The 26328-nt window shown below is 50.2% G+C and overlaps 2 protein-coding genes across 9 annotated transcripts in view; one reads left to right on the plus strand and one right to left on the minus strand.

The window, feature by feature from the left end:
- The first annotated feature begins 134 nt into the window (after positions 1-134).
- Positions 135-20242, plus strand: LOC115646346 (tumor necrosis factor receptor superfamily member 10A-like). Of its 2 annotated transcripts, XM_030552062.1 has the most exons (10): positions 135-354; positions 10425-10563; positions 12615-12746; positions 14067-14181; positions 14395-14483; positions 14716-14820; positions 15492-15523; positions 16598-16807; positions 17699-17771; positions 18423-20242. In XM_030552062.1, the coding sequence occupies exons 1-10, from the start codon at positions 295-297 to the stop codon at positions 18710-18712; spliced, it is 1245 nt and encodes a 414-aa protein (XP_030407922.1). In that variant the 5' UTR covers positions 135-294; the 3' UTR covers positions 18713-20242. The 2 variants fall into 2 exon arrangements, with proteins under 2 accessions (XP_030407922.1, XP_030407923.1); XM_030552063.1 differs by lacking the exon at positions 16598-16807.
- Positions 20179-26328, minus strand: part of RHOBTB2 (Rho related BTB domain containing 2) — a 34896-nt gene continuing 28746 nt past the window's right edge. For all 7 annotated transcript variants that reach the window (XM_030552054.1, XM_030552057.1, XM_030552055.1 and 4 more), the window contains 3 exons: positions 24323-24411; positions 23606-23711; positions 20179-23369 (listed from right to left, as the gene is read on the minus strand). In XM_030552054.1, the coding sequence (XP_030407914.1) occupies positions 23125-23369; positions 23606-23711; positions 24323-24411 (440 nt within the window). In that variant the 3' untranslated portion in view covers positions 20179-23124. The remainder of the gene's footprint in view (positions 23370-23605; positions 23712-24322; positions 24412-26328) is intronic.

Here is a 26328-nt window from a genome sequence, read left to right on the forward strand (position 1 = left end):
AGCTAAGGCGGTTTGGAGAGAGAGGTAGGCACAGATCTACATCTCCAGGTCCAAGGGGCTGGATCCTCCCACGCCCGCCCCTCCCTCCGCCTCTGGGCTCCTCCTCTGCATTGCTTAGTGCAGCTTTCACTTACTTGATTACTGACTAGCGAGCTGTGCGGATCGTTCGCCAAGGAGCTCCCTGAGACCAAGGCACCCCTGTGCTGAGGATACAGGCGCACAGAGCCGCAAGTTAGGAGAGCCCTGACCGGGATAGCGGGGGACTAGGAGTGGTGTCCCCTCCTCACCGGCGGAATGAGCCCGGGGCTGGCCAGCATGAGTGCCAGCCTGCTGCTGCTTCTCTGCCTGCTCGCGGTGAGCCAGCGATCGGCCCCGGGTGTCTCAAGGGAAGGGGGGGCTCTAGGACTCGGAGCGCCCCTTCACCTGGGTGCAGGCTGGGCTGGGGTCGGAGCTCCCTAGGTCTCTTCTCCGCTGCGGAACGTGTCCGGACTTGTGCGCTCCCTTCCTCGCTATGGCTGAGGAGGGGGCAGAGCTGGGGGTGGGATCGCCTGGATAAGCAAGGCAGGGGGAGGCGGCTCATCTGGGCAGGTGTATGTGGGGGGCGTTCACCTGGGCACTTTTCAAGCCGTTTTTATATGTATGTAACGGGGTGGGGAGGCGGCGAAGGGAGCTGATCACAAGAATGCGGTGTGGACAGGTCTGTGCGCTAAAGACTGCGTGTGTGAAGACTGTCCTACCCCTAAGGGAGAGGCACCCCCTCTCCCCCCTATCCAGGGATAGCCCTGTCTACACCTGGGGTTAGGCCCTACCTTGCTCGGGGTGGACTTACAAGCGATGTAGTACCTGGAGAGCGTTGGTGACTAGGGTTTGCTTTGCGCTCTGGCTGGAGTACCCAACCTGCTGCCTAACCCCAAAAGACTTCAGGCTCCCCTGCCCCGCAGAGGTCGCGGGGGACTTTCCCTTCTCCTGGATTCTGAGGGTAGGTTCCCTGTGCAGAGGTTTCCTGCTTGGATCCTACTGCTGCCAGCGGCGCTCCAAGAACATGCCAGCTCCGTGTCTTGGGGCATCTCTTCTAGCAATGGACTTACCAGTTTATTTAGAGAGCATTTGGGTTTAGTAACTTTTTGGGCTCAATTCTGCTGCTTTTACAGAGGAACAAGGGACTTTTTCCTTTTATTTTCTAAACTAATAAGGTTTGAATTTTGGGGAAAGTGGGTCTTAGGATGTGAACTTCTTAGTATATTTTGGTAGTATGTATACACTACAGCAGGGATGGGCAAACTTTTTGGCCCTAGGACCACATCAGGGTTCTGAAACTGTATGGAGGACTGGGTAGGGAAGGCTGTGCCTCCCTCAAACAGCCTGCCCATCCAACCCCCTCTGCTCCTTATCCCCAGACAACCCACTCCTGGGACCCAACCCCCCTCTACTCCCTGACTGCCCTGACCCCTATCCATACCCCTGGGACTCCCATGCCCCTTTACCATGGAACTTCTGGGATTTCCACACCTATCCAACCTTCCCTGACTACTGTGTGCCCCTCCACCCCATCCAACCTCTCCCTGTCCCATGACTGCCTCCCAGAACTCCCTGCCCCTTATCCAACCCCCCTGCTCCTTGCCATGCTGCTCAGAGCAACAGGACTGGCAGCCATGCTGCTGTACCTCCCGGCAGGAGCTCGCAGCTGGAAAGTGCTGGTGGCTTGGCAAGCTGAGGCTGTGGGGGAGGGGACAGAGGCTAGCCTCTCCTGCTGGGAGCTCAAAGGCAGGGCAGAACGGTCCCATGGGCTGGATGTGGCCCACAGGCTGTAGTTTGCCCACCTCTGCGCTATAGCTTGGAGACTCCTGGAAAAAATGGGAGTTTAGTCATTGGCTTCAGTGGAGGCAGGATTTCGCTCATGATCTGTAGTTCTGTTTGGCTGCTGGAAGTGCAGTTGCTTTTTGGATTCTGGCCTGTCCATGCTGTGGTTAAACACAGCGGTGGCTAGTCTGGTTTCAAAGCAGCAGTCTCATACCTTGTCTCTTTCCATGTTCCTCCCCCAGTTGATTTCCCTTTGTTCTGCTATTGACAGCCTTTATTATAATCTGTAGTTGCTTCTCCCACTCCCTCATCTGTGCCTCTGTCTCCTGCCCTGTATGTCAAACGCTTGTATGAACTTCCTCGGGCAACCTGGTGGAGATGCTATCAGATCTAACTTTTTAGAGAGGGGGAAAAAAAGCACACCCCAAGCAACATACTGAAAGAAACAGTTAGGAAGTGATGTGCATCACATACTGATCACGTCATTAGCATCACCCTCTTCCTTCCTCTTGTTACCCCATAATTGCTGAGTCATGTCTGAACTTGACCTGGACTTGGCTAACTTTACTCATGTGACTAGATCCTTTGAACTCCATCTGGGAACTACGTTAGGGCTCCTCCCAGGATTAAAGTTAGAGTGGTTCAAGTGTCTGCAAATCAGGGTCTTCACCTATAAGGGCTTTGGGCAGAGTGCATGGCTTCATTTGTTTCTGTGAAGCACCTAAAATGCTTTTTTTTGTTTGTTTGTTTGTTTTTAAAAGTACACAAAACTTAAAACTGTAATCTCTCTGGGGCATGGGGCATGAAGTGTTATGTCAACTTGGAAGTGTCTTACAAAATGCAGTATAGAGTTAGTACTGTTTCCTTCACTGGTGTGGACATCAAAGCTTTTTTCAGAATGTTGTAAGCCTGGTGTAGATTCTTGGCTGGGCAGAACATAAGTGATCTCTCTCCTGCCATCCATCTCCAGCTTCTGAAAAACAGAGGCTAGAGACACCGTTCCTTACGCATCCTGGCTAATAGCCATTAATGGACTTAACCTCCATAAATTTCTCCAGTTCTCTTTTAAACCCTGTTATAGTCCTAGCCTTCACCACCTCCTCAGGCAAGGAGTTCCACAGGTTGTCTGTACACTGTGTGAAGAAGAACTTCTTTTGATTTGCTTTAAACCTGCTGCCAATTAATTTCATTTGGTGGCCCCTAGTTCTTCTATTATGGGAACAAGTAAATAACTTTTTTCTTTATTCACTTTCTCCACCCCACTCATGATTTTATATACCTCTATCATATCCCCCTTTAGTCTCCCCTTTTCCAAGATGAAAAGCCCTAGCCTCTTTAATCTCTCCTCATATGGGACCTGTTCCAAACCCCTAATCATTTCAGTTGCCCTTCTCTGAACCTTTTCTAATACCAGTATGGGCTTGTCTACATCACAAAGTTGCAGCGCTGGTGAGGGGGTTACAGCACTGCAACTTAGGAGGTGTACACATCTGCAGGGCATCACCAGCGCTGCAACTCCCTGTTTGCAGCGCTGGCCGTACTCCCGTTTTGTCTCTGGTGTAGAGGATCCAGCGCTGGTAATCAAGTGTAGACACTTACCAGCGCTTTTCTTGACCTCCGTGGAATAAGCAGGTATCCCAGCATACCTGAGGAAGCGTCTGATAATCAAGCAGGTCTCCTTCCCCGGTTTGCAGGGGGGTTCGGGGAACGTGAGAGCAAACCGCGGCGAAGCTGGTCTCCTTCCCCGGTTTGCTCTCGCGTTCCCCGAACCCCCGAGCAAGCAGGTCTCCTTCCCTGCAGTTTGCAGGGGGGTTCGGGGAACGTGAGAGCAAACCGCGGTGAAGCTGGTCTCCTTCCCCGGTTTGCTCTCGCGTTCCCCGAACCTCCGTGCAAGCAGGTCTCCTTCCCTGCGGTTTGCAGGGGGGTTCGGGGAATGCGAGAGCAAACCGCGGCGAAGCTGGTCTCCTTCCCCGGTTTGCTCTTGCGTTCCCCGAACCCCCCTTGAAGCCACCCAACAGCGCTGCAGTGTGGCCACATCTAACACCACTTGCAGCGCTGGTTGCTGTAAGTGTGGCCACTCTGCAGCGCTGGCCCTATACAGCTGTACTAATACAGCTGTAACAACCAGCGCTGCAAAATTTTAGATGTAGACATACCCTATATCTTTTTTGAGATGCTCCAAAACTTGGTTTTATTGGCAGGAGAGGAAAAGTGTGTGTGTGACACTAGAACCATGCTGGCCACAAAAAATAATTTAAGGGGGAAAAATGGATCTATTCTATCTTGTATTGCAAATGGGGTACTGTGGTTCTGGGTTATGTTTAAAATGTGTCTAGTTTCTTTCTTTGCTGCAAAAATATACTGATGTCCAATGTGACAGTCCAAACTATGTTCAAACCATCTTGTTTCATGTTTTGTTTCCATCCCTGTTTGAGCAGGGCCTTGCTAAATAATCATACGTTGTACTAATGTCACCTTTTTGTTCTCCTGAACTGTATTAGGAGCTATCAGTGGCTGCTGTTGGTGAAATTCACTCCTGTATGAACAGCCAGCACCATTTAAGTGGTGCCCAGGCCTTGCTGTGGCTCTGTGCATGGGGGGCTGAATTTCATGCTATAAGGGACTCGTACTGCACTAAATAGCAGTCTGCATGACGGACTGTAACTGCCCAGGCCTGTCTTCTGGTGGGGGAATTATCCTCTCTATTCTCCAGGCTTGCCTCTTAAAAATATCTCTAATCTGGGAGAGGTAGCCCTGCAGACCATTATGTATTAATATTACTAGGGTGAGTAATTTTAAGAACATCCATCTCCTCAGGGGTGACTGATTTACATTTCCTGTTTTCATCTCAAAAAGCCTTCCCCTGGCTGTATGGCATGTGCCTCTTGTGTTTTAGCTTCATGAGCTCAGTAAAGGACTCTTGCTGGCAAATCTGTGCGTAGGATGGCCCAGATATGGGCCTGAGTATACGGCTTGGGTGAAGTCCATGTTGGTGGAAATGCTGTACAGTCAAAGGCTAAGCCAGTTCGTCTGAAGGCTGAGGAAGGATTCCCATTGACTTGAGTGGAAGACGGATTAGGCTCCTGGACAGGGCTGTTACAGGTTTTCTCAGCGGATGAAGGATATAGCCATGTGACCTTCGCCCCACCAATGTATCTTAACCTTGAGCTGGAGGGACCAACCCAGTCAGTCCTTGGTGTCTCTGCTGAGTGGGAAGGGGTTAGGGAAGAAGAAAGGTCTTATGGTTAAAACACCGGGTTGGGAGGGCGGCAGGCGGCTCCAGTGGACCTCCCACAGGCATGTCTGTGGATGGTCCACTGGTCTCGCAGCTTCGGTGGAGCAACCGCAGGCACGCCTGCTGGAGGTCCACCGGAGCCACCTGCCGCCCTCCCGGCAAGCGGCAGAGCGCCCCCCGTGGCATGCTGCCCCAAGCACGCGCTTGGCACGCTGGGGCCTGGAGCTGGCCCTGCATGGACCCAAGTCAGAGGGTCAGCATGGTGCAGTATGGGTCCATTAGTACGGCTTAGGCAGGTCTAGCAGTGCGGATGCTCAGGCATAGACTTAGAAACGCTGAGTCCATGAGCTCAGGTTTGCTATGCAATATAGACACACCTTATGTGATCTCAGGCAAGTTTCTTAATCTTTTGTGGCTGTTTCCAAGCTTCTAAACAGGGGATATGTCCCAACAACAGGGGATATGTCCTAACCACAGGGGGCTGAGGCTTAATGTAAAATGTGCCCTCTGAGGATCACCCAGGGCTTTACAGTTTAGATTTTATCCTTTTGAAGGGAATAGCCTGGGAGCTGGCTTGCGGTGGCTGATGTAAGGTGCTGCCGTTGGGCGTCTGTTGATAACATTATCTCATGTTAAGAACATTCTGGTGAGCTTCTATTTGCTCCCTTGCTTGGTGAGTTTCAAGTCTTGTTTGAGACCTGCCTAAGCTATAGGTGAAGCTGTTTTTGTTAGAGTTGGGGTTGATAGTGACTGTAACCTGGTTGTATTAGACAGGCTTTATTACTGAGAGGTGAAAGCAAACTTCATTACCTGTGGGTAATTCAAGTGGATATGTGGATTGTTGGTGAAGTTGTAAAGGCCTTGTGTTCAACTTGATGGCACATCCGTGTTTGTCTGTTTGTATCTATCACAATTGCTCTGTAATGCTGCATCTGATCAATTCCAAAATTTCCAGGAATGTTTTCAGTATCAAGGGCCAGAATCCTATTAAGTTTGCAGGCGGAAGTCAGAAAACTGAAAGAAGGAAAATGGGGGATACACATTGACCCCTTGCCACCTTACTAGTGCAGCCGTAACTTTAAGAACCTCTGCAATTGTCTAGATTGGCGGTTCTCAAATTGCGGGTTGGAACTCCATTTTAATGGGGTCATGAAGGCTGACTTGCTCGGGGCCTGGGGCTGAATCCTGAGGGATTCAGTCCTGGGCAGCAGGGCTCAAGTTACAGGCCCCATGTCTGGGGCTGAAGCCTTGGGCTTTGGTCCCCCTGCCCAGGACAGTGGGGTTCGGGTGGGCTCGGGCTTCAGTTCCTGCTTCGAGGGTCATGTCACTTTTGTTGTCAGAAGGGGCTTGTGGTGCAATGAAGTTTGAGAACCCCAGGTCTAGATCAAACAAATGGCCCTATTAACCCCTTCCTGCATAATACCCCTGCTCCTCCTTCCAATAGAGAGTCATTCAGGGTGTCAACAGGCAGGACCGGTGCTAGGGGTTTTAACGCCCTAGGCGCACAGCAATTTCGCCGCCCCACGCGCTGCTCCCACGGCTCCAGTGGAGCTGCTGCAGTTGTGGCTGCGGACGGTCGGCTGCTCCCGAGGCTCTGGTGGAGCTGCCGCAGTCATGCCTGCGGACGGTCCACCGGAGCCACGGGAGCAGCCGACCGTCTGCAGCTACAACTGCAGCAGCTCCACCGGAGCCGCCTGCCGCCCCCTCTGGCAAAACGCCACCCACCAATAATCCTGGTGCCCTAGGCGATTGCCTAGGCCGCCTAAATGGAAGCGCCGGCCCTGTCAACAGGTTACAATCTCCCAGACAAATCAGGGGAAGTATAGGGGATGTGCACACAGCCCTGGCAGAAGGGGAGAACACGGACCCTTGTATGTGGCTATATAGAACCCCTGGTTGGGGGGAAACTGGGGAACTATGGTGTGGGAGTGCACAGAGCTCTTGGCATTGGGAAAAGTGTGGTGTGGGGGGGGAAGGGAATGGTTGTGTGGGGAATGACATGTACACAGCACATGGAATGAGGGGCACACAGGAACCCCCAGTGAGGGGAGTTGCAGAGTCCTTGCATTGGAGGGGGTGGGTGGCACCCAAGGAACTTGTGGGAGGAATGGAAGTGTGTAGGGAGCTCCTGGTGGGTTCAGTAACTCTGCCTACCCAAGCTGGTGCATGCTCCCCTAGTTGCATCTATGTACCAGTGTGTGCGTGGGATTGTAACCTCCCTAGCTGTATAGAGACACTTCCCCATACCCACTCCTTACTAGCAGGCAGCCATGTGGGAGACTCTGGCTCTGTCCCTCTCCAGAGGCTGGGAGTTCTGTAGGGTGAACAATTTGTGTGTGTGTGTTGTTTTTTTTAAGGGGTTGGGGCTCTTTTCATGCATGTCCTCACTGCATGAGCATCAAGATCCCATGGCTCAGGAGGTTCTGGCCAACTTCCATCCCAATATCCCACCCCCCCACAGTTTCAGTGCCATGAGGTATCCTTGTCTCCAGCCCTGAACTGTGTCGAGTTGTTTTGCATCGTTCAGTAGCAGCCGCTTCTCCTTGCAAAGGTGTGTGATACAATCCTGGATCAGGGAGGTGTTCTTGAAGTGCTTTGGGATCTGTTGGGATGATGAGTGCAGCTACAATGTCAGTGGTATTGCCACAAGTGGCTGTGATGTGATGCCTTGAGTTGATGGATAAGGAACATCCTCCATTGCAGGGCTCTGGAGTTTCCTCTACCTCAAGCTTTGACCCAATCATACTGTTAACCAGGGGATGGCTGTGGCTCTGGGATGATGGGGGTGGGGGAAACCAGGGGTGAATTTCACTCGTGTCCATCCAGCGAAGGATCTGTGTGTGCTTGAAGAAAACAAGAGTGTCTCCCCTGGCTGCTGATGTGCACTTGAAAGTGTAGCCCTGATGCTGCAAAGAACAAACAGAAGGGTTTGCGCTCTCTGTGGGATGGGGGATGGCCTGAAGAATGTTTACGGATCTGAGTCATCTTAGGTTCAGGGAGCACTGTTGCATGAAACCAGCTGCAGCCAGTTTCCTAGCTCACACCCTCCCCAGTAGTTGGGTGGAGAAAGTGTGTGTGTTGACAGGGTTGGGGGAAGTTTACACAGCTCGGATCTGTGCAGTTATTTAATGTCAAGTGCATTTTAATTGTTTCAAACCTTGTTTCCTGCAGAGATTTTTTTTTGTTTGTTTTTTAAAGCTGCTCCTGGCTCACTCAGGGAAACTTTTCTTTCTGCTTAAAAAAAACAAACAAAAAAAAACAAACAGTGTTGCTTCCGACTGGCCTAGAAAGATTGGGATGAGTGAGGAAGGATTAGCACAGGTGGTGCCAGAGACTGGGGTGGGAGGAAAAATGGTCTCTTTTTATAACCACAAAAAAAAGAGGAAGGGAGTGGAAGCTTAGTTTGGTGGAGGGATGATGAAGGCCTGTGGAACGCAGAAAGTGCTGCTGGGATTTTCTCCATTGTTCCCTTCATAAATTTAGTGTAGGGTGTGGGGGACATGGAGATATTGGAGCTGTGCCCCCAGCAGGAGAATCTAAGATCTTCTTTGTACGCGCCCCCAGCTCATCCTGTTTGGGAATGACCACATCCTCCTTCACCCTGTACTTGCTTCTGCAGTTGCACCAGGCTGATTTGTAGCAGGTAGAGACACTACATCCCGTTGTCTGTCTCTCCATCTCTTGCCCCTTCCTTTTCTCCCTCCTTCCCTGGTAAGGAGTGTGTATGGGAGTTTGAGGAAGATTGCAATCTGATAGTTTTGTCCAGGTGTGAATAAAAGTGGGAACCAGGGCTGCCAAGAGCTGGTTTGGGCCCCGGTGAAAATTTTTTTGGGGGGGCCCCAGTGGGAACTAGTGAGGAGGAGCATATGGGAGGGGAGCGGGGAGTGGCAGAGACTAGGGGTCTGTTATGGAAACAGGTAAAAGGGCCACCCAGAGGAGACCCCCCCTTAGAGAAGGATTTTCTTGTGGCACGTGCTGAGAGAAGAGTCCCTGTAACTTCTGGGAGCCTCTTGGATTCTGTCTTCCCACAGCAAGGGTGCTTTCCCTGGATTTGCTGGGCCATCTGGCTTGCCCAGGAAGCTTAGGGCTGGAAGTTGGGGAAAGCCGGATTCTATGGCTAACTTGTGACCTTCAGCAATAGAAGAACTTCTCTGTGTCTTGGTTCCCCCCCCATGTACTTGTGGGGGTAGATAATGGTGCCTGCCTCTGTAAAGATGCTCAGGTGAAAAGTGCAACCATGTTGTCCTGCAGAGGGGCTGGCTGCATTGTGACATGGAGCTGGTATTTTGGCCCAAGATAAATCCAGGGGGTGTCCACACAATAACTCCCTAATATGACCTCTAGAAGGTGAGGTGGTAAGGTCTGATGCAACATCCTCATATGAATGAGTAATGACTAGAGCAGATAAAAAACAGGCCATGGACTTCCTGATTTTCTAGACCAGATAAAGGGGAAATAACACAAGGTTACCTCATATTCAGGGCTGTTCACTGAGAGCTCTGGCCTCGCAAACTGTGAGACTGAAGTTTGAGTCACTCTGAGCTAGGGTGACCAGACAGCAAATCTGAAAAATCAGAATGGGGGTGGGGGGTAATAGCCTATATAAGAAAAAGACCCCAAAATCAGGACTGTCTCTCTAAAATCAGCAAAAAGAACAGAGTACTTTTGGCCCCTTAGAGACCAACAAATTTATTTGAGCATAAGCTTTTGTGGGCTACAGCCCACTTCATCAGATGCACAGAACTGAACATTACAGTAAGGAGATTATAACACACACACACACACCATGAATAGGTGGGAGTTGCCCTACCAACTCTAAAGGGCTGTACCCTACTCTAAGCAGGCTGTTGGTGTTTTTTCTTGTGGCATAGCTGGCAAACTTTTAGTATCATGGGGAGGGAGGGGCAGGCAAGGCAATGATGCTTTTGCATATGCTCCTCCTCCTCCTCCTCCACCTCAATCCCACCACAATTGACCGCTCATTCCCAAGCACCAGACATGGGTGGGAGAGGACCATTACAGGGAAATCTTGATAATCCTGCACCCTTCTGTAGGTCCTTACATCCAGGGGATCCCAGTGAACCTTTATTAACCTCTCCAAGGGATTGAGGACCTTTGTTCCCTGAGGAGATATGAACAAAGAGAGGGGAATGAAGTGCCCAAGGCCACCCAGTGGCAGAGCTGGGACTAGAACCAGGTGTCCTTACTCCCAGTCTTTTGTCCACATCTTTTTTCCTTTGAGTATCTCCCAGTCTGAATCACCACGCAGTTGTCCCCTCCCCCTCAATCCCCATGCTTCCTAGCCTTCTCATCTTCAGCCAGATGCTGTTGCTTCAGCAAATCAGCCACCCAAACTCAACTGACCCTCTGTCTTTAAATCTATTTTTAGCATGAAACAAAGTCAGCAAGTGTCTCGCTGGCCCAGGATCCAGAGGGGCCCCAGCTGATCCCTGTAGCTTTGAGTCGCAGCACAGAGGACTCTGAGTTCTACCAACATGAAGATCATCTTTGCAGAAAGTGCCCTGCAGGTACAATGCTACCAGAGCTGCCTCGTCTGCTCCCCTCTCTTCTGCCCACCTGCCTGCACTGTCACTGCTCTGGGGATAACTAGGGAACTCAACTGCCTGCTGTGTCCTGGACCTTTGCTATTGAGCCCTGCTCTGTCCTCATCCTAGGGGCACAAGGGTGACTTTGATTTCCAGCTCTTTCCCTCTCCTCCTTTACCATCCTGTAGGGGGCATCAGACTCTCCACCCACTGCCCCGTCCTAGGTGTACATGGGGGGTGTGAGTTTCCATTGCAATAATGCTGCCTGTTCCAGCTGTGCCTAGTGCATGTGCCCCTGGGTCTCTGTGTCCATGTCCACCACTCCACTGCCCCATAATACCAGAGCAGTGGGGTTACCAGCACCCTGAGAGAGGGTAGCAATCTCCATCTCATTCCTTCACTGGTGCTCACTCATCCATAATAGCAACATATGAATTACTAGACTGGACCACACCAGTGTCCCTCTAGTACAGAATCCTGTCTCCAACAACAGTCGGCTCCAGATGCTGCTCAAGATGTAAGATCCCCCTGTCAGTTCTAGGGTGGCTGCCCCTTTGCCCCCATTCCGTGGTCTGCTCCAGGAATGCCTCTCGGGTCCCAGACCTCTAACCATCACCTCTCTGTGAGCAGGGATCCACGCTCCTCCCCTTCCTGACTAAGGGCTTAGGCTTCCAGGCCCCTTGCTTTTATCCTGGTAGGTCTGATGAATGTCCAGCCCCTGCACCTTGGTTTCTCTCCAAGGGGCTATGAGTGGTGGTGATTGTTGTGACCGAGCAGCTTTTCTAAAGCAGAGTATGTTTAGTTAATGATAAAAAGGCTCTTGGTGATCATATAAAACAATAAAATGATCTAAATGCTTTCCCAGTAACATCCTCTCCTCCCATTCCCCATAGTCTTATGGAGACCCTGGCAGTTCTGCCCCTTCCACGATACAAAAGGTCCTGTCTAGTTGAGTCAAAACAAAGGTCCCTCTGTCAGGTCAAACTAGCTTCTTATATCCCAAACTCCTGCTTTGTCTGCCAGCCTCCTGCAAACAGGTCACTGCCCTCTTCCCCAGGGGTGTGGGTGGGTAGTCATGTGTAGTCCTGGAAGGATTAGATTTATTTTTTTTTAAACAGGTAAATGTTGATTTTTTTCTTTTTAATAATTTTTTTTTTCCCCCATATGCTCCCAAACAAAAACCACTGATTGAAAATCACAGATAGGAAAAAAAGTAAGAAAACTGCTGGTTGGGAACATAATTTGGATTTCAGGATATTTATATTGTATGTTTTGACATGGAATGTTGACCCATTTGTTTAACAGTTACAGATATTTAATGTTTTGAATCTCAACGTCTGTCACTAAAGGATTACTGCCTCACTACCCATAACTTTCCACAGCTGTGAAAATTTAAATAAGCACTGATATTTGTCAAAATTTATAATTAGGCTGGCAGCATAGGCTTATGAGTGGGGGTGGGAAGAGGGTCCTATAGAAGACCCAGCTCCTAATATTGGGACAATCCTGATTAAAGTCAGGACATCTGGTCACCCTAGCAGCCTCATAGGGCTGACTAGCTGCACAGCCTGCTCTGAGATTTTGCATGAATTCCCCACCCCTTTCCTTTTTGTTCCAGAGTCTGTAGGCCCCCCCAACCCTGCAAGCCAGATGCACATATCTAGAACATCTATTGACATCAAGGGCTAGTCCAAGGGCCCACATAGTCTGATTCACCTCAGCATAATCTTTGAAATGTTTCCTGCTTTTGGGAGCTGTCTCAGACATACAGACAAGTCAGAACATTAAATACAATGGTCTCAAGACACTCCTGTGGTCGTCATATCTCATTAAACCCCTGCAGGAGGGAGACGTGATGATCTGCTTCCAGCATAGTCTCCCCCTGGGCTTCAGGAGTTAAAGATGGGTTTAAGCCCTGAAGCAGGAGATTTTAATATCACTTCCAACATTGTTCTAATTCTAGGTTATCCTAATTATTTATTAGGATATCCATGTAAATCTCTCTTCACACATCTCCTCCTCCTTTCCTGCAGGTTTCTATGTTGAAAAGCATTGTGTTACCTCGAACACTAGCGGGAAGTGCTCTCGGTGTGAAGAAGGAGCTGAATTCACAGAGTACCCCAATGCGCTTCCCAAGTGCCTGACTTGTCGTGTCTGCAGAAAAGGTACTGAGAAGAAATAGATGCTGAGGTCCTCCGCTCGTCCAGGGGGGGCAGTTTTTCCACTGTGCTCAGTTCACCATGCTAGTTTGAGCCAAACCATGGAGGGATTGTAAACTCCGTGGGACAGGTGGTTGGTTCTGTTCGTACAGTGGCTAGCATGATGATCTGCTGGTCAATGACTGGGGCTGTTTGCTGCCACTACACTACAAATAAGTGGCTTACTCTGTGGTAAATGAGCTTGGCTGAGAGCATCTTGCATTAGAGAGGCTAAAAGTTACTGAGTGATGGGCAGATGAATGAGCCCCATGCATAGCGCTTCCTGCTGGTCTATTATTAGGATTGGTGTTTGGCTTTTGGACAGCAGAGCAGGCATAAGCAGGTGCAGCACCATCGACTCCATTGTACCTGCATACGCCAGGGCTGAATATATCCCATTATCTATATAAAATATAACAAACTGTAGGCAATTGTCAAGGCTTGCAAAGACCTTGAGCTCTGCAGCACAGACCTTTCATTTTTGAGTTAATGTAATACCATCTATCATCTGGCAGCAGTTGTAGGTTGTTATCTTCCATGTGGACCAGCTGCTGTGGGTGGAGATGCAATGTATGCTTTACAAGTAGGCTGGAAGGATTAAACTCTTTTATTGGTAAATGTCAATTTCATGTATGTACACCCTGACACAAACTTCCACTGATGATGTCTGCAATTTACAGATGGGCAAAGTAAGCAAAACGCTGCTGGAGAACTTACTAGAGTTTGGTTTAAGGATATCTACTTTTTTATATTTTGACATGGGATGTTGACAATTTTTTTAGCAGTTACAGAATTTCACTGTCATTTAATTGTCTGACCTTCCTCCCCAATGATTTCCCACAGTTGTAATAATTCCGATAGAAAATGCTTAAAAATCAACATTGATATCTGTCAAAATTATATTTGTGGGGGAGGGAGAGAAACACGAATTTTGCCTACCTTATAAACAAGCATGAGAACAGCTGTCCGCTCTTGGGTGTAGGGATGCAATCAATCAGTGCCTCCTACAGGAGTGGCTGAGGGAGGAGACTCTGGCAAAGAATTCTGGGTAAATTGCTATGCTAAGGAAAAGTGACTCAAGATCTTGTCTGTGCAGAGCAGGCAGGATCTTTAGTCCTATCAAGAAGGAACTGAGCCCCTCAGTCCAAACAGAGGTAACAGCCTTTACCTCATTAATGCAAGAAAATCCCTTCTTGCTCATTACACCGATGTTGGATGCTTTGCCTTGGCAACATGGGCTTGGGCAAGGCGGTGCTCTAACAGAGTTGTCTTTCCTATGCTCTCCAGATGAGGTGCAGCTGAGTAAGTGCAATAGCAGTAAGAACACGCAATGTACTTGCAAGAATGGTACCTTCTGCTCTCCAGACCATCCCTGTGAAATATGCCAGAGGTGCACACTCAGGTCAGAGCTGCTGCTGTGCTGGGTTGGGGAAGAAACAGGGGAAATGCCTGACCCAGGCTGTGGGAGGTGGGTGGGTCATCCATGCTAAAGCAGAAGCATCTGATGACTCTGCTCTGTAGGCTTGCTGTTATCGTCATTGTGGGGAATTCTGGGGCTTCCCCTGGCTGGCTGGCCGGCCTCCCTCATTCTGATCCATTCTCATCTGTTTCCCAGGTGTCCTGAAGGAGACATGCAGGTCAGTTCCTGCACACCGCAAAGTGACATCCAGTGTGCACATCCCACAGGCCCGCCTCCTGCGGCAGGTAAGGGCAGAGGGTTGTTGTGGGAGTGGGCATTGAGGGGGAGATGCCTGCAGAAGCAGTGGGAGTTCATGTTTAACTCAGTGCTGTACTTGAAGAAGGAAGGTGGGTGTTCAGGCTCCCTGGGCCTGATTCTTTTCACTTGCTGCTGTGAATAAGAAGAGACTCCACTGGAATTACTGGCTGAGAGGAGAATCTGGCTGTTTTTCATGAGGCCTCGTTTCTTCTCCTTCAGGCGGCGTTGCAGGCTGGATGGTCATTTGTATTGTAGCGCTAGTCATCTTGATCTTGCTTGCAGTCTTGCGGTGGTGCTGGTACAGTCACAACTCGTCTTCTGGAGGTAAGAGATGCTCACAGGGCAGGGGTCATATGGCATGGGGTGGGGGAGGGGGTACATTGAATCCAGGCAGTGAAAGTGACTTGCTCAAAGTTGAAGAACACATCAGCATTTTGGGGGGCATGTATCTTGGGAAGGGATGGAGTTTGTGGGTTCCCCTGTGTTGGCACATCAGTCTTCAGGACTATCTGATGGTGCATGTGGATCTTAGAGCACTTTGGGAGAAGAATTATCAGCTTTGAAAAGAAAAGGTTTTTCAACCTTAACTGTGGTGAGGCCAGGTCCTAGCCTGGTCCTTTTTCAACCTGAAGGACACTTGTGGTCTAATCTGCACACAGCTGTGGCCCACATGACATCCTCTGGGTGTGTGTGTCACATAACATACCAAGAGCTGCATATGCAGCCCACAATGGTAAATAGGAAGAGAACCACTGCCCCTAGTGTAATGTGGAAGGTGGTTTAACCAGTTGTGGGTCTGGTGGTTGTGTTGTAGCAGTCAAACAGAACTCAAATGGCTTGACTGTGGGGTGGGAATGACTCAGTTTAGGCTTGGCTGCAAGCCACTTACCTCTTCCCCTTCCTTCTGCACAAGGAGCCTCTGCAAGGAAAAGACAGGAGCTCAGGGGGAAGGGCAAAAGCTGCTAATCTTTTCCTGCTCCTCTTTCTCTTTCCAGGTGATTCAAGAAAGATGTCAGGCAGCTTCAAGGTGAGTGTCACTTTGGTCAGCTGTGCAGTCTGGGCAGAGTGGATTTAATCAGTCTGATTTTTTTTTTTTAACTCTGATTTTACTCCCTCGCTCCCTCTTTGGGCTTTCAAAGATCTGCCTGTAACCAGAAAGCGTGAGCCTGTTAGGTTCCCATGGAATCTGTATAGGTCCAAGTAAGGAAGCTGCTACCACAGGGCTTCCAAGAGCATGTGGTGGGCAGTGGCTCCTTTTCCTTCACTGTCAGAAAGGGAGGAGCATTGGGCTGGAAACTCTTGTAGTTATGGGGCTGGGGACTGTGGCAGTACAGGGACTCACACAGTTGTGTGACTCAAGGCAATCTCTGGCCAAAAAGTTGTCTCCCCCGCTTCATCTTGGCATCTGTGAGGTAGCTGACAGCTGCACAGAAGCTGATATCTTGTTTGCATGATGGTGGTGAAACATCATCATCCCGTCCCCTTTTTCCTTAGAACCCGCCATCCCAGGCACAAACGCAGCAGGCTGTTCACTTTGCATTCCCATCATTGTGAAGGGGGTGTCTGTCTCATAGCACTCTTGTTCTCATGTCTTGAATGGAGATGTGACAGTGAGATGATTAGGGGTTAGGTTAGCTGGGGAGGGTGCCAGGAGAGGGGAGCGTGAGGCCTGGGGTATGTATCTGAAAGTGTTGAGCTCCTGCAAGTTGGTCTTCTGAGAATTTGGTTGCACCCAAATTAGAAAGCAGGCGTCTTCCAGATGTAAATCTGTCTCAGATGAACAGTCTGGTTTAGTCTCTGAGGGGAGTTTAGATGCTACCCCTGCCTAGCAGAAATGCAGAGTGGTTGGGGACCCCACTTCCAGATTAGAGATTCTCAGGATAGCCAGTATTTCATAGTTAGGCTCTGGGACCACATTGCAACCCTCCATCAAACTTGGGTGCTCAGAGCCCAGATTTGGGGGGTTGGGTCCATCTCTAACTTTTATGACAGCTTCTGAAATCTGCTGCTTCTGAAGTAGTCTCTCTACAGTCCTGATCCTTTGGAATTTGATACCTGCAGATGTGCTACTGCTGGTTTTAAATAATTGTTTTTGTCTTAGTTTTCCTTAACAAAGGCGCATATCCTTTCACCACTGAGGAACTGCACTCGAGGGAGGCTGGCAACTCAGGACAACAGGCGGAATGAGCAGTTAGATCAGGAATCCCAGCATGGGTTGCTGGCTGTGTCAGACCCTAAAGAAGCAGTAAGGAAGAATAGTCGATGTGAGACTACGGCTCTATCTGCAGCAGACAGTGCCCTCAAGCCGGAGGTAACTCACTGATGTTCCCTTACTGCATGTACTGGATCTAAGACTTAATCGGGTCAATCTCAGTCCCTTTTTTTAACATCTGACCTGGTGCAAATTTCTCTTCTAACCAAGAAGCTTCTTGAGAGTTGGAGATCACGAGTTCAGTCTTTGCCACTATGGGGACTAGGTGCTTGTGGCCAAAATGCCCTAGCATGAATCTACGGATCAAGTGATTTTTGGTCTCCAAGCCATGTCCCTGCCCTGTGGGACTGGCCAGGGAAGGAGTGATGAGGGTTAGCAATGTAGAATCTCCCACACAGGCCTGGTCTCTCTTATGGCATGTGGAAGAAGAGAAGAATTGCAGGGTCTGCTGCCTGCAGCACATAACAATATCCCGGCTGAGCAGAAGGCTTGTAACCCTGGGGTGCTGAATGCTCTGCACAAATACCATGGGTCATGAGCAAGATCATGGCTCTTTACCTCCTCTTGTGGAGTGGCAGGGCTGTTCCCCATGTCCCAGATTGGGGGTCCCAGCATATCACTGCTAAGAAGGTTCAGATGATCCTTGTACAGTAGTCTTAACTGAAGAGTCTCACAGGAAGGGCAGACTACTTGGCATAAAATCTCCTGCATGGCTCAGCATCAGCCAGGAGAGAAGAGGAAAGTCTCCTTTTTGCTGGTGCTTACTGGTAGCTGGTAACATCAGTGTGCATTAGATTACAGGCTGCTGGGGGCTTCAGTCTGAGAATCCAGCCCAAAAACCATGGGATGGAGGCGATCCTGACAATCAAGAGCAGCTGTGCCCAGAGGCTCATACAGTTGTGCTCAGACCTGCCCCATTGGGATCTTTCCATGTGTCAGCCTGCTGCCTATGGTAATGGAGGTGTGTTGTCATTTTCTCATGTGTTGCAGGGAAACCCAGCATCTCAAATGGTGAGCAGGAGGAGGAAACTGGTTCCAAGGAGAGGAAAGGACCCAATAGAGAGTAAGTGTTTTGTTTGGGGTGGTCTGTTGTAGTGCTTTGGGCCTCTATGGGATGTGTTGTAGCCTTAATGGGTGCCTTCTGAGTGCCACCGTGCAGCTAAAAACAGGGCTGGTCAAAATACTTCAAAAAGCTTTTGTGCTAATTTTTTTGCGTAGAAATACAGAAGGGAGGAAAGAGAATAGAAATGGGAACTTGAGGGGAGACAAGTCTTCTATGAACTTTCCCTTCATGTAAGAAGCCATTTCATGGGGGGAGACTGACACAACCTCCGCTAGCTCTGGATAAAAGTCCCCTCAGCCTGGCAGACATAGAATCCCTTGAGGAGAAAGGGAACCTTAGTGGCGATCATCCTTCCCATGTGTGTTCCTGACTGTCATATAACTTGGGGATAACTAATTGGGGTCCAAAATCTGTGTCCCAGTGATCTTCACGGCCACGTGGGGAATAGGCCAGGGAAGAAGAATATTGCACAGTGAGTATGGGTGGAGTTACATCCAGTCTGATGAGAATATAAGAGAAGCTGGCCTAGTGTGGCATGATGGGATGTGGAAGCTACTAGAACAGATGGCTGGGTTGCTAGAGCATAATACGTTTCCAGTGTCCCTATCTACCCTGTTCTCATTGGGTGCTTGTGCCTTGGCTCTCCCCCAGCTTTGCGGTGCTCCTTCGACACCTTCACTCAAGAAGTGCCCTTCAAGGACTGGAGACGGTTTGGGAGAGCCCTCCTCCTCACAGAAAATGAGATTGAGATCGCAGAGAGGAGTGACAAGTACTCACAGGAGCCACATTACCAGATGTTATGCACCTGGCTGAACAAAGCAGGAGTAGGGGCTTCTGTCAACCAGCTACTGGAGACACTAGATAAGATTGATCTCAGGGGCGTTGCAGACATTATCTGCTCCAAGCTTATTGGCCTTTATGAGGAAGAAGAATTAAACTGAGGAACAGGGTGGGATTGCCTTGCTTCTCTCCAAGCCAGAACCATAAATGCCTCTGAAATCCTGGATACCCCCTGCCCAAAGATCTCCTGGGCTGCTCCTGAGTAAGGCATCCTTGGTAGATACCAGCTGGGCTGGGTGAATTGGTTGTCTTTTAGAGACAAGAGCCTTGCAAGCCCTCTAGGAAGAGTGATGCTGCAAAAGCTGTTTAACAAACAGATTCTTCCTCTGAATGACAGAATCTAAGTTACTGTCAGACATCCAGGCTGGGATTTCCTTGTAACACTCTGTTGCAATGACTCTGCTAATATGTTACTGTGGAGCACCACTGGAATCTTACCCCGTGGGTATTGGCATCGCCTGGCTTTTTCCGGCTGCAGGGACTCGGCTTTTGGCAGCTGGAGGGAACTGCAACTGGCAAAGCTGGCATGTTTGTCATTCAGGGCCACCTCCAAAAGCTCTGACTAAATGTTATACCACCTGCTGCTGCTGGATGCTTTAGCCTTCTAGAAAACTTGACAAGCCTCAGCCAACTGGCCAGAGCCTCTACCTCCATCTGTGACAGGCAGGTTTTAATTGGTTCTTGGGTCACTTGTTACCTGCTGTACATTTTAGCTGTAGCTACCTGTTTTATTTGCTGTAGGGTTAGACCATCTAGTACCTAAAACCTGAGGACTTTACTGGAGTGAGGGGCAGATAACTGTCTACCCTATTGGTACTGAAACTGTGATCCAGGGGGATTGTTGTCTTCTAGAAGATGCCAAATCCCAGCAGAGAGGAATAATGGCTCAGTGGTTAGAGCACTACATGGGACTCAGGAGACCTGGGTTCACATCCTTGCTTTGCCATACTTCAGGTGGGACCTTGAGTGAGTCCTCTGTGCCTCCATTCCCCTTCTGAGCAATGGGGAAAATAGCCCTGCCCTACCTCATGAGAGACTGTGAAATTAAACATGTGTTCCTCCCCTATCAGATGCATAGGGACGCACTGTCCAGACACCAGTCCTAGTATCTTTTGTACATCGTTCAGGGACAATTTTATTGGCTGTTGGAATTACCTGCAGTTACTGAGCTGGCTGAACCTGACCTATCTGCAAGGGGCAACCATCCAGCCCTCCAACACACCAGACTGGCTGGTCTCGGCTATCCACCACGCCAGCCCTTGTTAGCAGGCCTCTGCTCAGCATGCAGATTGGACAGCAGTAACTTCCTCACCTCCAGCATCTCATGGAAAAGATGGAGGCTACTCATGCTTGAATGTCAAAAGTACCCTCCCCTTCCCTGACACAATCCCTCCCTGGGTTTTAAAGCTGTGCTTAAAACAAGAAGCAAGAGTAGATGCCATATTTATGTATTTATTAGGAATTTTAAATGTAAATATTAACTTAAAAGGTAATATAAAAATAGGATTTTTTTCCCCTGTGTGGTGGTAGTTTATACAGAGCTCTAGCCCTGCCAGTTTTTTTTTTTAATATTTCCAGTTTTTATACATTACTTGTATGAAGGAAGAATAAACTTTTTTTATACGCTAAAATGTCTCATTCTTCCCCCCTGCTCACAGCCTTCAGCCACAATGTTGACGTAGTGGTCTGGGTTTCAGTGGAGATGGAGCTGGTGTGTATCTACAGAGCTCACACATTTACATCGTCTGGTTCACACAGTTCATTGTGACTTATGTTATGATCCTTCCACACTGGCTTTCCCCTTCATGGTAGTAACCACAGCATAGCAAACTCTTGCTCCTGGGTATCTGCATCTCTCCTCTCTCCACTAACCAATTAACAGTCCTATGACATTTGACACCCATGTGGCACAGCTGTAAATTACATCAGGTGCATGGCAAAGGAGAATCAGACTTTCAGTGGCACTTGCCCCAAACCCACCTTGTTTTGTGTCAAAACCAACATTTGCCTGGCAGAAGCAAAGTCATCCACTGTAATAAGCTTTCTGCAGCTGGAGGTGGGAGTGGGGCCTCCTTGATAGGTTTGTGTAGTATCAAAACCAGCACTGATGCTCTCTTAATAAATTGCTGCATCTTCACTAACCCAGGTTGTAGAGAAACTGCACCCTAGGGAGCTTAACACAGGTCTGACTTCTAAGGAAAGGTTGGCATGTTTCAAATGAGACACAACCAGAGGGTGACATCTGGGTGCTGTATCCCCTACCAACTTCCCCATCATTGCAGAGGGAGAGGCTGGCTCCTAAGGCTAGCATGCCATTGGGCGTAAGGTTGACTTTTTTTTCCTGTGCTCAAAGCACTGCCTTGTGCAGATGCTGAAGTGGATCTTAACTGACTGGGAGGTGGAAGCAGATGTGCACATCAAGTGGGCAGAAGATAAGTGCCCCTCCCAGGGAGGGGACCAGCAAAAGAATAACTGACCCTTTGTACAGAGAGGGAATAGGCAGCCCCATCCTGCCCTTGCCCACCTCCTAGGTCTTGGTTGTTAAATCATGCTGCCAAAGCACATAAACAGGATTGTTGCCCTCAGAGCTCCCTGACTCCATTCTAGTTGTCATCCCTCTGAATGCATGGCTGTTGGATTAGACCCCAATTCCTCACCATCTCCCTTGTCAGTTATTGCTTGGGTGTAGCCCAGCCTTGTGGAGGTGACTATGACTCATAGTGGAACTGGCCCTCTGCTCCAGGTGGGGTAGTGAGTGTAAAATGCACACTATTCTGCAACTGTCCCTGCCCTCTGGGGGGGAGCAGAGTAACCCCACCTAGGTGTAAAAATATGATCCCTCAAGACACCTGTATATGAAACTAGCATCCTCCAAATCTGCTGTGTGGGATAGCTCTTTAACACCTGCTAGGCAGGGCCAGACCAGGTTGCCAATGCCCCCTTTCCAAAAGTGATTACTCTGCCAAAGCACACATGTTCTCTCCCTTTGCCTTGTTTCCCTGACTCCCGGCCCTGAGGCACCACATTCAAATGGAGAGGGCACTAGACTAGATGCTGGCTCCTTAACATGGAGTTTTATGCCTGATTTGGATTCAGCTGATGGCAAATCAACCACTCTGTGCCTCTATGGATGGAGCCTGCTAAATAGTATTATGCAGCCCTCTAGCAAAACTCCTGCTGACTTTAATGGGAACTTTGCCTGTGTAAGGTTGATTGATGGCTCTGCTGTTAAACTATTTCATGTGAGTGGTGGAGCTCAGGTGCCTTGCCTTAAACATCCTCCAACCAGTCTGTGGCTTGGCTGGGTGTGTGGCTGGCTTGGTAGGGGCCTGGGAGTGATCAGTCAGGACTGAGATTCACAGCTGCAGGCAGGCCTTGCCTTCCCAAGCAGCACCTACTTCCTTCCAAACACACAGGGACCATGCTAGTCTTTAAAATACCATTTATTACAACGGAGCCTTCAGAGCTAAAATCCCAACCAATGGGAGAGTTGGGGCTGTGTGTTTGTGAGGGGTCTTTAAAAAAGAAGTCAGAGGCTAGGGTTCCACATTGGTACAGAAGCAGCCTGTCCCAAAACAGTCCTCTGGGTAGGCCGCTTCTCAGCTCATCATCCCCAGCTCTCCACCTGATCCTGGCTAAACCCACAGCCTTGTCACAGAATCACAGCAGACCCCAGCTGGGATTGTTCAATGCAAGATCCTCCTGGGAGAGCTCACTAAGCAGGAAGGAAGGCAGAGGACTGGGGTGGGGTTCTCAGTCGGTGGAGGAGCTGGCTGCTTTGTGAATATACTCTCCACCTGCAGCAAAGGGAGACTGATTCCTAGGCTGAATCTGCTTAGGTGTCCATGGGGCTTTCCTGGAAGGTTGTACAGGCTTAGGCTGGTCCCAGAAGGTGCATCCTGCCTAAGCAAATGTTCCAGAGGCCAGAGCCAGGCTGTTAAGTGCAAAGAGAGACAGGCCTGCTCCCTGTCAAAGGAGCCCCAGCGGAAATCTCAGGGCATGTTCCTGCTCCGGCTTGAAATGTCCCAGGGGTGAGGAGGAGTGAGTCACCATCGGACAAAACAAGACACAACCTCCAGTTAAAAAATAAAAGCAGAACCCAAAGGAATTTCATTTTTCTCCTTGTAGAATATTGGTTTTAAAACAAAAGAAAGCTCACGCTCTGGTAAATGTGAGGTTCTCCTGCTGATGAGTCTCTGCAAAGCCTTCTGCATGCCAGCAACCCGCCGTGGGGGCCCTGCTCTAACAACCACCCTGTTCTTGTCTCCAGCCAGAGCAACTACAGCAGGGATCAGGACCCTGGAGAACTCCTAAGGGGATCCAGAGACTCATGGTTCTGAGCCCCCCTATATGGTACCTGCGCACTCTACCAAGGACTCTTTTCCCACATTCTCCACTGAAGGGTTTAGCTGGTGGTGTCTACTCCAAGCCTGGTGGACTAGATGCTGGTACGGGTCAGTCGGTCGGCTGCCACCTTCTCACAGGGACACTGGAGTGAGGGCAATGGGAGCTATCAAACCACAGCTGAGGAGGACGACGACGATGAAGAGGAGGAGGAGGAGGCTGTGGCTGCTGATGAGGAAGGGGAGGCAGAAGGGGACGAGGATGTGTTCCAGAAAAGCCACCTCCTCTTGGGCTGCCGTTTCTGGTGGAGGTAGTCTTCCTTCTCGCGCTCCTTCTTGGCCCGCTGGTAGTGATCCTCTTCCTTCAGGTACCAGACCGGCGGCCAGCGGTGCTTCTCAAAGTACTCCTGGTTCTCTGAAGGGGGCAACAGCACAGGGGCATGTTAACAACACAACCAGAGCAGGTGGCATCCCACCAAGCCCTGCAGTGGCATGTGCATACAGCACTGAGCTCACTACCCCTTCCCAGAGTACAGGGCAGTGCTCTCCTGGCTACCTCTTCCTGGGTCTCTTAGGGCTGACCCCACTGTCCCTCCCTGCTGTACTCCACTCTGCTGGTGAGTGATGCAGAGGGCAGTAGCTAGCACTAACCTGCTGACATGGCCTTCATATCCCGGGGGAACTTCCGACAGACATTGTTGTAGTTGGTGCAAATGTGATGAAGGCACCAATCTGCAAGCTGGTACGCACAGTGGAACTGGAAGAGAGAGAGAGACTGTTATGAGCACCAGCGCAATCCCTGCAAGGGGACATCATCTGCCTTACAAAGTAACGCCACTGCAGTGCAGCCACCTCTGGGGTGGAAGGCAGGCATCATTTATCAATGCACAGCTAACCGCAGAGCCCTTTAGCGAAGTGGAGGAGAATAAGGCATCCAGCTGGAAATGCGACAGGCAGTTACCCACGCTGGAATTTGGCTACCCTGCAATAGGGTATTCTATGACCACAAGAGGTCAGGATGTTGCTTTCACATCCTGTTTGAAAGGCCACAGCCCCGGGGGCCATTGGATTCAGTACTGATGGAAAAGTTCCACCACCACCACTTCATGCACAACCAGTGTCCCTTACAGGTCTCCCACCCAACCGGCGACTCAACCTGGCCCTGTGGTAGCGTGCAAGACTTGATGGGCTCATAGTGGAGCATGAAGTTACTGCTTACAAAAGGTCTCTATCTACCGCCACTCCATCTTCCCGGCCTTTCCTTCTTTGAATTCTCATCCCCCTGTGAGTGCAGCAAGAGCCATAACCAGAGGGCCATGAAAAGTCACAGGGCAGCCTCGGAACTACCCAGAAATGAGCAACTCATACCTGCGCCAATTCCAGGAACACGAGGACGTCCCCATCGATATCCACCAACATCTGCGATGCCTCCATCAGGCCCGCCACCATGTACTGCTCTGTAACACACACAGGGGGGTTAGGGAGCATCTCTCAGCACTGCCCTGTGACACAAACGCTATCATCAGAGGGTTTATCCTGGCTGAGATTCAGAGCTCATCTACGGGGACACGGAGATTTAGTGCATGGCAAACGGGTGTAAATCTACAGTGCACTAGCTTGCCATGAGCTAACTGGCTGGGGTGGATCCTGCAGTAGGTCAAAGCACGCTATGGATCTTCTAGTGCATGGCAAACCAGAGCACTGTAGATTCACACACAGACATCCCCAGCTTGCTTTCCACGAAGTCTCCCTATAACAAATTCTCAAGGTAGACTCTGACCAGAGAGAGGGAGTGTGAGCTCCAAACTGAAAATCTGACCATTTCAATCTGAAAACAGACGTTTTGACCCAATTTCATTGGGTGAAAATGTTCAAAAGGTTTGGGGGGGTGTGACGAACTGGGAATGTTCTTGATGTTTCCTCTGAATACTGTGTTGGTGCCTCAGTGTCCCCTAGGCAGTTCTTAAGTATCTGGCAGAGCAAAGGGCCAGTGCACCTAAATGCCTGACACTCTGTCTCTTAGCAACTGATGGCCTGGGCCTCTCCTCTGCAAAGGTGCCAGCTGAAGGTGTTGGAGACAAAGGGATCAGGTGACCTCCTGGCCCGGGAAAGGGGCTGAGCAGAGAGGAGGGACTAGGGGGGGTTGTTAGTCTGGAGCTGGCTGGGGTCAAGGGTGGAGGGCAGACCTGGGGGTCTGGCTCACTGCCCCCCAGAATGGACCCAGCCGAGGGGTCCGGTTCGCTGTATCTACAAGCTCTGTTTTAGACCCTGTTCCTGTCATCGAATAAACCTCTGTTTTACTAGCTGGCTAAGAGTCACGTCTGACTGCAAAGTGGAGGTGCAGAACCCAGTGGCTTCCCCAGGACCCCGCTGGGGTGGAGTCGCTGTGGGAAGTGCACGGAGGGGCAGAGGATGCTGAATGCTCCAAGGAGAGACCCAGGAGGTGAAGACGTGTAAGCTTCTTGCCCTGAACAAGTCTGCTCCAAGGGAGAGGAGGCTCCCCAAAGTCCTGCCTGGCTTGGTGGGGAGCAGTTCCGGAGCATCGCCCGGGGACTCCGTGACAACTGGTGGCAGCGGCGGGACGTACTGCACCCCGTGAATGGCGCTGCTTGCAGTAAGTGACTGGGGAGCAGTAAAACAAAGGAGGGATAATGAGGACCAGGCGTGCTGAAGGCTCAGAGAGGGACAGTTTCAGGGGGCAGTTAACCTCTGGGAGTGTGTGACCAGCGAGAAGGACTGTTGGAGTAACGGGGTCCCCCTGAGGATTGCAGCGAGCAGTCTCAGGGGCGGAGGAGCTTGCGGCTGGACCCTGGGAGAGAGAAGGATCTTTGCAGTAGCAGGGTTCCCCTGGGGATTGCAGGAGCAGTCCCAGGGGCGGAGGAGTCTGCAGCTCGACCCTGGCAAAGAGGTGGTGATCACGAGAAGGGCTGGCACACCAGGGGTTCTTCCTGGAAACCATGGGGGAGCCAAGAGCACACAGGCCTGTGAGTCCAGAGCCACTTGGGAACGGTGAAGTGATGGCCTATCACCATCTCCTTAAGAAGGACATTGTGATCCTGTGCACAAAGAGAGGGTTACGCATGGGGAAATTCAACAAGGCACAGTCAATCATGCAGTTGGAGGAGAAGGACCGCTCTGAGGAGCAGATTCCTGGCCCAGATGAGGCTACAAGAGGATCTGAGAGCAGCTGGAGCATCAGCCAGGCATCCCCGGGAGTCTGGTCCCCAATCAGACGAGGGTCTTCACGATTGGGTTCCCAATCAGGAGATTGGAGATAGATGGGATGGGAGCAGAGCCCGAGAGAGCGAGAGGACCGTGAGAGAGAGCAAGAGCCCGAGGAAAAGCTGCAGGAGAAGCAGCAGCAGCGTGGACTG

The sequence above is a fragment of the Gopherus evgoodei genome, chromosome 2 (assembly GCF_007399415.2).
Source record: "Gopherus evgoodei ecotype Sinaloan lineage chromosome 2, rGopEvg1_v1.p, whole genome shotgun sequence".
In the NCBI taxonomy this organism is placed as follows: Eukaryota; Metazoa; Chordata; order Testudines; family Testudinidae; genus Gopherus; species Gopherus evgoodei.